Here is a 14,712-nt window from a genome sequence, read left to right on the forward strand (position 1 = left end):
GCAACTCCACACTTTAACTTGACGTTTAAAGGAATAGTTCAAAAATGAAAACTCTCTCGTTGATTACTCACTTTCATGTCGTTATAAATAAATAAGACCTTCATTCATCTTCAGAACACAAATTAAGATATTTTTGATGAAATCTGAAAACTTTCTGACCCTCTGTAGACAGCAAGGGAACTACCACAGTCAAGGCACAGAAACGTAGTAAGGACATTCTTAAAATAGTCTATGTGACCTTAGTGGTTCAACCTTAATTTTATGATTTTTGAATACTTTTTGTACTTTTTTTTTTATGGTTGAACCATTGATGTCACATGTACTATTTAAACAATGTCCATACTATCTTTCTGGGCCTTGACCCTGGTGGTTGCATGGCTGTCTATTCACAGTCAGAAAGCTCTCGGATTTCATCAAAAATATCTTAATATGAACAAAGGTCTTACGGGTTTGGAACAGAATGAAGGGTGAATAATTAATAACAGAATTTTAAATTTTGGGTGAATTAACCCTTTCAGGGCACACAGTTGTGAACATTGAAACGGATAAATCCCTGTGATTGTTTGAATTTTTCTCAGTCTTGCTCATTTTCATCCCTGTTTCGACACTTCTGTCTCTCTCAACACAACTACTGTACTGCTTCTCCCTGCCTTCACATGCATCTTTGCAATGCTTCACACCTCCACAGCCTGAAGCTGTATTCTCTGGTTTTCTACACACGTGTCCTTTCATGGTGTGTGTGCTTTCGTGTGCTGTCAGTTTGTAAAAAGGCTGTGGGAATATTGCAGTCTGAGGAGGGTATTGACCCCAGTCACTGACAGGCGCTAACACATTCACAGGTTGTGCAGCGTTCATATAGGTGCTAATTGTGACTCGCACTGTATCCAGAACTCCTGTAATCGATGTGCCCTGCAGGCCCTGATAACTTCCTGTCCAGTGATAAGTAACTGCTTTAGTTTGACTGCTTGATGCTAGAGCTCATTAAATCATGGCAAAGGTCTGACCAGCCCTGAGGGTGTGTGAGGGTGTTCGTGTGATTGTGTAAGAAAGTTTGTACGGAGTTGATGAGAAATTTGTTGATGTCAGCCATCAGGGTTTTTTTTCCAGCTCTCTAGAAGTGATTAATGGATCTCTTTTCTGTCCATTTCCCGGTGCTGCAGTAACCTGACCCGTGGTGTCGGTCGCTTCCGAGAGATTCTCAGAGCCGTTGAGACCAGAACCACTCAGAACCTGCGTATGGTCAGTATCAACCTTTTTGACTCCAAGGTCCCTCATTATCCAAGACAAAATTCAATGGCCCTTCATGTAAATTTCTGTAGTGCTGTCAAAATTAGCACATTAATGCAGGTGAAAGGGGCGGGGCTAGGGTTGGGTTCGGTTCTTATTTTTTTCTTGACAAGAAGCGTGTTTATTTAGTCGCAGAATGTCTTTACAACTGCATCAAATGGAAGACTTTTCAGACACGCACTCCAACTTCACTTCAGCGCCAGGTGCTAGTCAAACAAGTGCGGAAACAGTACAGGTGACAAGGGAGCTTGCAGTTGAACAACAGTGAACTGCAGTCAGATGGGATGTTGTCAGGCCATATGTCAGTAAAATATGAATTTATCTGTCCTGTCAGCTATTATACTGTGCTTGTAGCATGGTGGCATACCAAAGTAGCACAAAGTGCTTTACAAAATAAAAACAATTATTAAGTATATTATAATCTTCACACACCCAAGTATTATCTGATTATAATAATAATAATAATACATTTTATTTTTAAAGCGCCTTTCAGGACACCCAAGGTCGCTAATAATCATACTCTCCATGTCGTTACAAGCTAGCAGAAACTGAGGTAAATTAGCGTCCATTCATATCTTCAATGTCGTGGATAAAACCTTAGATCCAGTTACTGTGTCCCTTAATTAATACTGCCCGGGGGATGTTGCAGTCGGTACTGGCCCACTGCTCCACATTTTGTATCGTTAATTCGGGCAGACAGGAAAGATTGGTGGTCCACACTGGAGTTTCCATTGCAGCTGAATCTCTGAAGATCGTATGCGTCAGTCAAACTTCCGGGTTTGTGTACCCCTCAACGGCGTTCGAGTTTTCAAAATGGCCGCCAGGTGAATAAGGCGAATGAGCATGCGTGTCAGATCCACGTCATGTTCAGCAGTGGCAGCTCTTAAAGTAATAGCAGCCAAATAAGCTAATAACTCAGCTGCTGTGATGTCTATTAATCAAAGAACAATGGAAAAAAGAGGAAATCAATCGTTTTTGTAGCTTTAAAGGGTCATATGATGTTGCTAAAAATAATATTATTTGGTGTAATCAGAAAGCAATGTGTTTACTTGGTTCAAGGTTCAAAAAACAGATTATTTTCCACATACTGTACATTACTGGTGCTCCTCTCTACCCCACCTTTCTGAAACGTGTAGATTTTTACTAAGCTCATCGTTCTGAAAAATGTGGTCACTTTTCATAGCCAGCTATTTAGTGCGTTGTGATTGGCCGAATACCTCAAGCGTTTAACGGAAATGTTACACCCCTTACCATGTTGCCGTGTCCCGGCATGATGAGACAAAAACCCATTATATATGAGGCATTTGTTGCATCCAGTAAGGACATAATTACTGATTATAATGACTCATACTGTCTTTTTACGTGTTGCATTGCGTTGCATTGCATTGCATCGCGCAAACGTAACACCATGTCTGCATTTGTGATCATAGAAACGACAAACAACAAGCAATACTCTACACTGCTCAAAACTCACATTTAAATAGCCAGCAGCAAATTCTTTGAATATGAAAAGTGTACTTACAGGCTATGAGTCAGAGCCAGACTGTCCTTGCAAAGTTGGAATTGCCCCACTTTATAGTGTGCACAGCCGGCATTGTAGGCTACTTTTCCAGGTTCAGGAAACAGTCCTCTGTAAAATCTGCTGCACACACTTAAATATTTGCGTTGTACTGTTCTGGAACAGCGTCTCCATGACATGGCGGCTGCAACAATACTACAGCGAAAATACGGCTGTGTTTTGCAAATCTTCCCACACCGTGACGTAGATTTGTGGGGTCGTGTTTGAATGAGCCGTTTTAGGAAGGCGTGGCTGAGTCTTAACTTTTATAAAGAATATCTCTCTGGGTTTGAGACTTTAATCTTTAAAACTTTACAGATCTTATATATGCACGAACAGCTTGTAACACTCCAAAGACGAAGGAAGACATGAGATCGCATCATATGACCACTTTAAGGATTCATCCATGTTTAATTTAGTATTTGATAACTTTATTCAATTTCCTACTTGCTGAAGGGCACAGGTAATTAATGGGTTTATGTAAAGATTGTTTTAAGTTTGCTTAAATTAGAAGTTGCTATTTTTTTTAAAATAAATGTTAAAATTGATTCAATTTTGCTGTAATTTTGAATAGCTATAGTCAATAGTTAAAAGAACAAATTCCTAGACATATCACCGATTAAAAAATTAACAAATATTTAAAAATATACTGTCTTTATGTTGTGATAATGTGAAGTTATTGCAAGATAAAAGTACATTTAAAAGCTTTAATGTTAAGTGGGATTAACTGCAAATAATCACAATTAATTTCAGAAAAATGTGCAATTTAATTAGTTTTTTTTAAATGACAGCACTACTAATGGTATATAATTATAATAATTAAATGCAATCATTTAATAATTATTTAACAATTACATTCATTTTAATGCATTTACATGACTTTTCCACTTGTTAGTGATTTATAAGGTTTTTAAAATAAAACTCACAAATACAGCAATTTATGTGGAGTTTCTACTATTTAAATAAAATATTTTAAAGCTCGACATATTTTTTATATATATATATATATATATATATATATATATATATATATATATATATATATATAACAACTTAAAATAAGAAGTTTTAATCTTGATTTTTAGTTTCCCAGCTTAAGATAACATAAACTCTTTTAAATTAAGTGTCCTTGGAATATTTTGAAGCCCCTGGTTGAGAACCACAGATCTAAAATCTGAAGGTAAACTGTATGTTTGTGTGTGTGTATGCCTGTATGTATGTATGTGTTTAGACTATCGCCAGGCAGCTTGCAGAGATCCTGCTGAGGGGCATGTGTGAACAGAGTTACTGGAACCCACTAGAGGATCCCCCTCACCACTCCCCCTTGGATGACCCGCTCAGACACACCCCCCACACCAAGGACTACGCCCTCAGTCGCCGCCCACGCATCTACTCAGGAGAAAAGTAGGACATCTAATTCAAAATAATAATAAATACTATAAAATGCATAATACTGCACATACAGTACATAACGTTCCATGTGTATTTTTCAAAAATGTATTACAATGTAGCTTGAAAATTGTGTGTAGAAATTAGTTGAGAATCCTGGAAGTTTTTTTCTCATGATGGCCTTTCTCTCTCTCTCTCTCTAGTTTGTTTTGTCCACAGGAGAACACAGAGGAGGCCTTACTCCTGTTGTTAATCAGCGAGTCAATGGTGAGTAGCAGTAAAGGTTCTGTGACCCACTGAGCTGCTGTGGTTTAACCATCGGTACAGGAGAACATGTAAATTAAATCAGCATGGTCTGACGCTGCAGGTGTTTGGGCTTGAAAGCCCAATCATAATGGTACTGAAAGCAGAGTTGGAGAATCAAAGATGCTTTTAGCTTAAACTCAGCAGAGCATCTCATTAGAGCTCTTGCACATGTGGCTTTTCTTTAGTTTTCTTTACACTGACCATTCAACAGCTCTGTGAGCGAATTATGTTCAGTCATAAAAAGGTTTTACATATGCAAAGTGTGATTAAACAATGTTTTACATTTTTAACAATGTTTTGATAGCCTTAGCATACTACATTTCTTTTTTTATTATTATTAAAGAAGTTCACTTCCAGAACAAAAATTTACAGATAATTTACTCACCCTCCTGTCATCCAATATGTTCATATATTTCTTTCTTCAGTCATAAGAAATTATGTTTTTGAGGCAAACATTTCAGGATTTTTCTCTATATAATGGACTCTGATGGTGCCAGCAAGTTTGAACTTCCAAAATACAGTTTAAATGCAGCTTCAAAGGACTCTAATCGATCCCACCTAAGGAAGAAGGATCTTACCTAGTGAAACAATTGGTTATTTTCTAAAAAAAAAAAAAAAAAAAAAATTACAATTTCTATACTTTTTATTTTATTTTTTTTTTATTTTTATATATACCTCAAATGCTTGTCTTGTCTAACTCTGCATGCATTCCAGGTCAATACAGTTAGGGTATGTTGAAAATCTCATTTTCTCCTCCAATTTCAAAGTCGTCTGACATCGCTGCAGAAGTACAGACACAAAAAGGTAAAACAGCGATGTAGGACAAAATGAGATGGGAGTTTTTTCGACGTACCCTAACTGTCATGAACTGAAATAGTTCACACAGAGCTAGACAAGATGAGCATTTGAGGTTAAAAAGTATATATATAGTCTTTTTTTTTTTTAGAAATTAACTGTTTTTTTTTGCTAGTTATGACCCTTCTTCCTTGGCTGGGATCGTTTAGAGTCCTTTGAAGCTGCATTTAAACTCCATTTTGTAAGTTTAAACTCACAGGCACCATAGTAGTCCACTATATATATAGAACATTTCTGGGTTTTTTTTTTTCTTATAAAACATAATTTCTTTATGACTGAAGAAAGAAAGACATAAAGATCTTGGATGACAAGGAGGTGAATAAATCTGTAAATTTAGTTCTGGAAGTGAACTTCTCCTTTAAATTTGATCAAGGACACATTAAATTAATCTATAGTGACAATAAAGACATTTATTATGTTACAAAAGATTTCTATTTTAAATAAATGCTGTTTGAACTTTCTTAACATCATAGAATCCTGTAAAAAATGTATAACTGTTTCCATAAAAAAATAACAATTTTCAACTTTGATAATAATAAAAGATTTTTACTTGAGCAACAAACCAGCATATTAGAATGATTTCTGAAGACTGGAGTAATGGCTACTTAAAATTCAGCTTTGCCATCACGGGAATAAATTATTTTTTTAAATATGTTAAAAAGGACAATATATATTTTTAATTATATTTTAAATATGTTTCACAAAATTGCTGTTTTTACTCTATTTTTGAGCATAGGACATTTTTAAAAACATTAAAAATGGCAAACTTTTGAAGTTTATGTTTTAATATCTGTATTTATCATAGGCTAACAGAGACGCCGTGTTGAGTCGGATCCCAGAACACAATAATGACCGAATCATCAGCCTCCAGAGCGCCTCACTGGTGTACGACCTACTGACCATCGCGCTCGGCCGACGCGGACAGTATGAGATGCTCTCAGAGGTAAGGTCCTGCCCACACGCATCACAATGAGAACATTCAGAAATACTCCCTCAGCGGGACAAGTTAAACCACCTGGTGTTGTTGCTGTGGTAACAAGACCAGACCTACACTCTAGACTGCGCTCCCTCTGTGTGAATGTATATGTCTGCGTCTGGTCTGGAGGTTATCACAGTGTGCAAACAAATGCTAACAAACCAGAATACTGCTTCAATTATTTATATTTTTATAAAGATTTTTTGTATTCCAAACTAACCCAGATTCAATATTAGAGCACAAGTCTGCACTTGTCCAAATTAAACAGCATTTTTAATGACTTTGTACTTAAAGTTTTATTTTAGCCACGGACAAGCCTCAGTGTTTGTTTTCAGAAGCCTGGCCTATTTAGGACAAAACAGGCAGGCAAAGAAAAACAATTTTAGTGTGTGTGTTGGTTTGTAGTGATGTTTTCATTAGTGTACCTGGGTAGATTTTTCTCTTCCGTCTCCATCTGTTGATCATGCTGTTGTTGCTAATGTTGGACTCAGCATAACTTTTGCTGTGTCTTTTATATTCAAGGATTTTATGGTTGTGCAATCACAGGGCCCCAGGAGCCTGACATATTTATTGTGTGTCTCTCTGCAGGGTCGGCTGTGTGTTTGTGTAGTTGTTTGTTATATAGATCTAATGAGTTCAATGAATTGCACTCTGCTAAGCTGCTAGTGTGATTAACTGTAAAGCCTCAGAGACACACTGAATGCCTGTGGCACTCTGGGTAATCTTCAACAGGAGACATGGCCTGGCTCTGTGTTTGACCTTTGTGTGGGTATTTGTTGGGGGTCATAATTATTGTTCTCAGTCCTTATCTAAGGTTATCCCAATGTCTTTTCTCCACAGTGTCTCGAAAGAGCCATGAAGTTTGCCTTTGAGGAGTTTCATCTCTGGTTCCAGCTCGCTCTTTCCCTAATGGCTGCTGGGAAGGTTAGTGTTTCATTTTCTGCCTTCAGTGTACCTCACAGTTCCCATAGTCATGTAGAAATATCAGGCAATTGTAAAGCATTGCTGCTTGCAGTGATATAAATTACCTATATTTTATATAGTCAAGCCCGAAATTATTCGTACCCCTGGCAAATTCTGACTTAAAGTTACTTTTATTCAACCAAGTTTTTATTTTGACTGGAAATGACACAGGTTTCTCCCAAAAGATAATAAGACGATGTACAAGAGGCATCATTGTGGAAAAAAAAAAATTCTCAGCTTTTATTTACATTTGAACAAAAAGTGGCATGTCCAAAATTATTCATACCCTTTGCAAACTGTCACAGTCTATGGGAAAATCCAAAGTTCCATACCATTCCAAATAGTCCAAGCTGTTCTAAAGCATCCTAATTACTCTGATTTATCAGGAACAGCTGTTTTAATCAACTCAACAGGTGAAAAACAAAAGCTCTCTGCTGTTGGTTTGTGGACAGTAATGGCTAAGACAAAGGAGCTCACTGAGGACCTGTGGTTGCGCATTGTGGCTGCTCACAAGTCAGGAAAGGGCTATAAGACCATATCTAAATTTGAAGTTCCAGTGGCTACAGTGCAAAGTATTATTAAAAAATGAACAAGATGTTCCGCACTGTGAAAAATCCAGAGGACATGGTCGGAAGCCAAAAGTGACACCTGTGCTGGCCAGGAAGATAGTGAGAGAGGTAAAAAAGAATCCAAGGATCACCACCAAGTCCATCTCAACATCTCAAGGCAGACAGTCCAATGGACACTGCACACCGCTGGGTTCCACGGACGCAGACCACGGAGGACACCACTTCTCCAGATAAGGCACACAAAGCCTGCTTGGCCTTTGCAAATGCTCATCTGGACAAAGAAGACTTCTGGTCTTTTATTTTATGGTCAGATAAAACAAAAATTTAATTGTTTGGCCACAATGATGTAGCCTTCATTTGGCGTAAAAAAAGGACAAGCCTTCAACCCTAAGAACATCCACTGTCAAACATGGTGGTGGGAACCTAATGTTTTGGGGGTGTTTTTCAGCCGGTGGACCAGGGAACCTAATCACAGTAAATGGCACCATGAAAAAGAAGCAATACATCAAAATTCTCAACAACAACATCAGGCAGTGTGCAGAGAAACTTGGCCTTGGGCACCAGTGGACATTTCAGCACGACAACGACCCAAAACACACAGCAAAAGTGGTGAAGAAGTGGTTAGCAGACAAAAACATTAACGTTTTGCAGTGGCCCAGCCAGAGTCCTGACTTAAATCCAATTGAGAATCTGTGGAGGGAGCTAAAGATCAGGGTGATGACAAGGAGACCCCTACAACCTGAAAGAGTTGGAGCTCAGCGCTAAAGATGAATGGTTAAAAATACCAGTGGAGACATGCAAAAAGCTGGTTAGCAATTATAGGAAGCGTTTGAATGCTGTAATAGCCAATAAAGGCTTTTCTATTGATTATTGAGAAGGGTATGAATAATTTTGGACATGCCACCTTTTGTTCAAATGTAAATAAAAGATGAGTAATAATTTTTTTCCACAATGATGCCTCTTGTACATCGTCTTACTATCTTCTGGGAGACGTCTGTGTCATTTCTAATAAAAAAAAACTTGCTGGTTGAATAAAAGTAACTTTAAGTCAGAATTATAAAGAGGTATGAATAATTTCGGGCTTGTATGTATGTGTGCGTGTGTGCGTGTGTGTGTGTGTGTGTATATGTGTGTGTATATATATATATATTTAAATGCCAGTCTTATATATATATATATTTAAATGCCAGTCTTTACTATATTTATATATCTGTGTTTGTGTTTATGTAGTCGGCTCGAGCAGTGAAGGTACTGAAAGAGTGTATAAGACTGAAGCCGGACGATCCCACCATTCCTCTGCTGGCCGTCAAGCTGTGTATTGGAAACTTGCACTGGGTAATGAAAGGGGAATCATGGGAAATATGCACAGGCTCAACCGGAGAGCTCACCCTGACCTGTTTATGACTTTGTAAATCCATTACTGTTAGACTGTCCACAAACAGTGAGATGGTGATGACATGGGGTGTGTATTTGTGTGTTTTAGCTGGAAGAAGGTGAGCGCTTTGCTAAAATAGTGATTGATATGGGTGAGAAGGCGGCTGAATTCAGGGCTAAAGGCTATCTAGCTATCGGTCTCGTCTACAGCCTGAGAGCCACAGATGGTAAGCATACCTGCAGTAGAACACCGTATATACCATTTTTTATACCCTAAGACTAATAATCTTTACTGTATCCTTTGTAACACTCTGTACCTTCCCTGTAATACGTTTATCTTTTCCATAGTACAGTCTGTACCTCTGTTTCTTTAATTCAAGAATGTAATGTTTCTCCACCCTCTATAACACACCATATACTCTTTATAACACACACTACATTTTCTATAGTCTTTTATAATGCTTTATTTGTTCCTCTATACTTGGAAGTTTTTGGCCCCTGCCCCCTTGTGAGGAACCACACTGTTATGTGCTGTTTCTGTAATCAATTTACGTTTCCCTTTCTCTGCTTATATAACACACTTTAAACATGTTCTGTTTTTCTATGTAATGCTTTTTTAATGCCTTATATGCTACAACATATATTTTAATGTTCCATTTATACTTTATAACCTCTTTCCTTTCTTATATAACGCACTCTGTTTCACTCTGTAATGACTATTGCGTAATTTAATAATCACTCTGTAATGCTCCATACATTATGTCTTTCCTCTGTTATACACTCTATAATCCTATAATGCCCTTTCTCTAACATTAAGGTATTTGAAACTGATTTCTCTTGTCCTTACTATCTTCTCACATCTCTGTCATCTGTCTTTACAGCATCTCTTCGAGGAATGCAAGAAGAGTATCAGAAAAAAGCGCTGAGCGCTTTCCAGAGGTGATTTTCAGACTGTCCTAAATCTCTCTCTCTGTCTCTCTCACACACAAACACTGATGAAATGCTCTGTTTCTCTCTCTCTCTCTCTCAGGGCACAGAGTCTGTCCCCCACTGATCATCTAGCTGTTTTCTACCTGGCGCTGCAGCTGGCTGTATCTCGACAGGTAGGAGAATCAACATCTGCTGCTTACACACAAAGATAGTGAGAATGAAAACATCTCACTCACAGACGATGGTCTTCTCCTGTTTGCTCTTGATACCTAGGTGATGTCTGTAAGCAATTTTGAAGCAATTCCATCTGCTTCAAGCCATATCTAGGGCTGGACAATATGGCCAAAAATATTATCACAATATTCGATATTGATATTTATCACAGTATTCATTTCATACCATTCACAGGGTTCGTACAAGGTGCTTAAAGTGCTTGAAGTACTTGAATTTGACTTTTTGAAATGTAAGGCCTGGAAAACCCTTGAAAATAGCCATATTCCTAAAGAGGTACTTGAAAAGTGCTTGAATTATTGAAAGACAATGTATAGTATGTACAGCACACCCCTCACATTTTAGCAACCATTTTAGTATATCTTCTCAAGGGACATTCATATAGAAATGAAACTTGGATATATTTTAAAGTAGTCAATGTGCAGCTTGTATAGCAGTATAGATTTACTGTCCCCTGAAAATTACTCAACATACAGCCATTATTGTCAAAATAGCTGGCAACAAAAGTCAGTACACCCTAAGTGAACTTGTCCAAATGTCAATATTTTGCCAAACAAGTTTATCTTATAGTCTCATCTGACCCCAGGACTTGGTTCCAGTAATTCATGCTCTTGGACAGGTTGTCTTCAGCAAACTGTTTGTGGCCTTTCTTGTGAGCCAGCTTCAGATGAGGCTTCCCTCTGGGACGACGCCTATGCAAACTGACGTATGGTCTGAGTACTGACAAGCTGACCTTCTACTTCTGCAACCCTTAAAGCAATAATGGCAGCACTCATGCATCTGTTTTTTGAAGCCAGGTTCTGCACCTGATGCACAAAACAAGTGCTCAACTTCGTTGTTCGACCCTTGCAAGGCCTGTTCCGAATGGAACCCATCTTGGAAAACCTCTGTATGACCCTGACCACTGTAGTGTAACTTGTTTTCAGGGTGTTACTGAACCTCTTATAGCCTTGGCCATCTTTGTAGAGAGCAACAATTCTAATTCTCAAATCCTCACAGAGTTCTTTGCCATGAGGTGCCATGTTGAACATCCAGTGGTCAGTATGAAAGAATTGTACTTGTGTATGATATACTAAAATGATTGCTGAAATGTGAAGGATGTGAGATAGTGTATATATGAAATAAGTGTTTAATTTTGTAAATAAGCATGAATCTTTTAATGCAAAATTCATGCATTTCAAAAAACATCATACCTTTTTTGCTTATTTCAGTTAATGTCAGAAAAAGTAGCGAGCTAAGCAAGTACTAGTACTGACAGTATCATGTAAACATGGCTAAAGATGTGAAAAGAGGAACATATGTACCAAATCAATTGAGTCACTCCAGTTGATTCTCGTGACAGATCATTCATTTCAAGCAATTCACTAAAAAGCAGGAAGTGATGGGTGATTGCGCATTGCAAATCATTTGTTTGAGATCAGCACTTCAAATCACAAGTCGTGAATCATTTGATTTAGATCTTTGCGTCTCGCGAATCATTTAGATTCAGATAGGAACGGGTTCGTGAATTGTTTGCGGTATGCATTTTGAAGTCCAGATGATTTGTGACTCCTGATCTGAAATGATGGTTTGTGAATCATTATTCAGATCAGAGCTTCAGAACGCAGATTGCAAATAATTTGATTTAGATAGGGACTTCAGTGCAGGTTGGCGAATTATTTGTTGCAGATCAGGATTTCAGAGTGATTTTGCAAATCATTTTTTTTTTTTTTTTCATCAAATCATTAAGGCAGTACATTTATAAAAACAAAACAAAGAAGGACAGTATACCCAAATTTGAATCCCTTAAGAACATTAACTGTAATTTTTACAATAGTAAAAGTGTAGTATATTTTGTAAAACTTTTTAGCCATTTTAGCCATTTTTGTATTAGTGTATTTTTATTTATCTATTTCTCTTTTTTTATAATTTGAAAGAGAGAAGACATTGTTCGATAAGTGAGATCTCTGAAATCCTTGAAAATCAAAAAAGTGCTGCTTGAAAAGTCCTTGAAAGTCCTTTTACAGTATATGTACAAACCCTGCATTAATGAGGAAGGCCATGCATTCCTTATGCTTGTTAGACCTCAGGAATGAATGTAATCAAAACTTCTTAATTTACCACTAAATTCCACATATTAAACATTGGCGTGCAGTGGTGGTGTGAAATGAGGAGGCAAAGTCTTCAAACTTCTCATCAAGTTAGTGTTTTTAATCATTTTAAATTTATTCCAAAAAAATAAATCAAGGCAGTAACAAGTTAAACAATATATTTGAACTCATGTTCAGCTATTCATTTTTTACTATTTTTTTTTTTATGTTTTGGATCATCAGTCATCAGAGCTCCATAAATATTGGTCACAGACACAGAGATCGACTTTAAATTTCACCAAGCTGATTACTCAATAAAAACTCCCACATAAGTGGTTATATCTAAGTGTATGAGTTGTTTACTGTGGCTCTGTTAAAACTCAGTGGGCTCAGGGGAGGCAAGAGAGACGCAAACTCCTGCTGTAACTTTACTTGCTGGTATTGCTGTTGAACAATGTTTCTTTGGAGAAACGAGAGATTTATACACTTTTTAATGCTTAGGTTTTGTAATATTGCCATTGTTTTATTTTTGCAGTACAGATTTTTTCCCCATCCAATATTTTGCCCCTGATACTAAGCTACCTTTTAATTTAGGGCCCTTTTTTTATTTTAATTCTGTTTTATGATTTCATACAAATGATGTATTTTAAAATGTAATCAAATGCAAATGTAACAATCAAACTAAAATATAACAATTAATTTAATAAGCCTTATTATTAATAAATATTTGCTCAATAAATATCAATATTGATTTATCACCCAACCCTAGCCACATCTCACTCTTTCTACCATGGGAATTTTATTATGCCTCTCAGTCTGTCTCTCTCCCCAGATGTCAGTCTGTTATTTTTTCTTCTTATTTCTTTCTCGCTCTGTTTCAACAATCATCTAATAAAAGCGTCTCTTGTGTATGTGTGTGTGTTCATGTCAGATTCCAGAGGCTCTCGGTTATGTACGACAGGCGTTACAGCTGCAGGGCGACGATGTTCATTCCCTGCACCTGCTGGCCTTGCTGCTGTCAGCTCAAAAACACTACCACGACGGTCTCAACATCATCGAGATGGCCCTCAGCGAATACCCTGAGAACTTCATGTGAGTCCAACACACTCACAGTCACTGTCACACTTTATCTAACCTCTCGAGCTTGTAGTTACATATAGCTTTTGTTTTTTGACTACACTGAGCTGATACAGTTGTCACCAGCCAATCAGAGACAAGGAAAGAGCCTATTCTTGGATCAGAGAACCAGTCAGATGATTCAGTGTTCTTCTGCACAGCATTTATGAAGCCTCACACACACACACACACACACACACACACACACACTCACAGTGGCAGGCAGTGTTTAGACATTTAGAGGCATGCCACAGTGCCCACTCTAATGAGAATGTTTGTGTTTGCTGTAGCAGCTGGGATAGATGGGTACATATCTGCTACTGGCATCTTCAATTAGACGAGTTAGAAGTGTGTGTGTGTGTGTGTGTGTGTGTGTGTGTGTGTGTGTGTGTGTGTGTGTGTGTGTGTGTGTGTGTGTGTGTGTGTGTGTGTGTGTGTGTGTGTGTGTGTGTGTGTGTGTGTGTGTGTGTGTGTGTGTGTGTGTGTGTTGGATGTTTGAAGCACTGGGCAGTCCCCACGCAAATTCCCTTCTCATTCGATTTGATCAGAGTCCCCTCCATCTCTGTGTTTGTGTGTATGTATGTGTTGTCGCCCTTCTGGCTGTGTGCTTCAGCCACTTACATAATAGAAAAAAAATACAACAGCTTTCTTTTTCCTCCAATCCTGTGGCCCTCTTTTTCACCCCGTTTTCCCCCGCAGGGTTTTGTGTGTTTGTCCGGTTTGTGTGTGTGTGTGTTTCCATGCATTTTGCTTCATTGCCTTGAAAGGAAATGCACCAGAACATCCAGCCCTCCTTATTCCACACACACAGACACACGCGACAGGATTAATTCAGCGGTTGTGTGGGCGTCCTAGCGGCGTAGCGTGCAAATACAGCAGAGATGAAAGCGCGGCTGATGAGAATGTGCCATCAGCACTCCGAATGTTGTTTTAAAGCTCTGTCCGATCTCAGTTCAGCTTAGAGTCAAGCAGCTGCGACGACAGTGAGCTGTTGAAGAGCAGTCTCTATATATGGTATCTGCTTCACACATGCACACACACACACACACCGGCTGGATCGCTTCACATGCTGCCATATCTGATTATAGA

The 14,712-nt window shown here is 38.1% G+C and overlaps 1 protein-coding gene across 2 annotated transcripts in view; it reads left to right on the forward strand.

The window, feature by feature from the left end:
• ttc7b (tetratricopeptide repeat domain 7B) overlaps positions 1-14,712 on the forward strand; it is a 60,608-nt gene that overhangs the window by 21,103 nt on the left and 24,793 nt on the right. For both annotated transcript variants that reach the window (XM_073826847.1, XM_073826848.1), the window contains exons 6-15: positions 1,161-1,239; positions 4,077-4,249; positions 4,438-4,501; positions 6,201-6,338; positions 7,212-7,295; positions 9,134-9,238; positions 9,387-9,504; positions 10,159-10,216; positions 10,308-10,380; positions 13,439-13,599. In XM_073826847.1, coding sequence (XP_073682948.1) covers positions 1,161-1,239; positions 4,077-4,249; positions 4,438-4,501; positions 6,201-6,338; positions 7,212-7,295; positions 9,134-9,238; positions 9,387-9,504; positions 10,159-10,216; positions 10,308-10,380; positions 13,439-13,599 — 1,053 coding nt within the window. The remainder of the gene's footprint in view (positions 1-1,160; positions 1,240-4,076; positions 4,250-4,437; positions 4,502-6,200; positions 6,339-7,211; positions 7,296-9,133; positions 9,239-9,386; positions 9,505-10,158; positions 10,217-10,307; positions 10,381-13,438; positions 13,600-14,712) is intronic.

The sequence above is a fragment of the Garra rufa genome, chromosome 21 (assembly GCF_049309525.1).
Source record: "Garra rufa chromosome 21, GarRuf1.0, whole genome shotgun sequence".
NCBI lineage: Eukaryota > Metazoa > Chordata > Actinopteri > Cypriniformes > Cyprinidae > Garra > Garra rufa.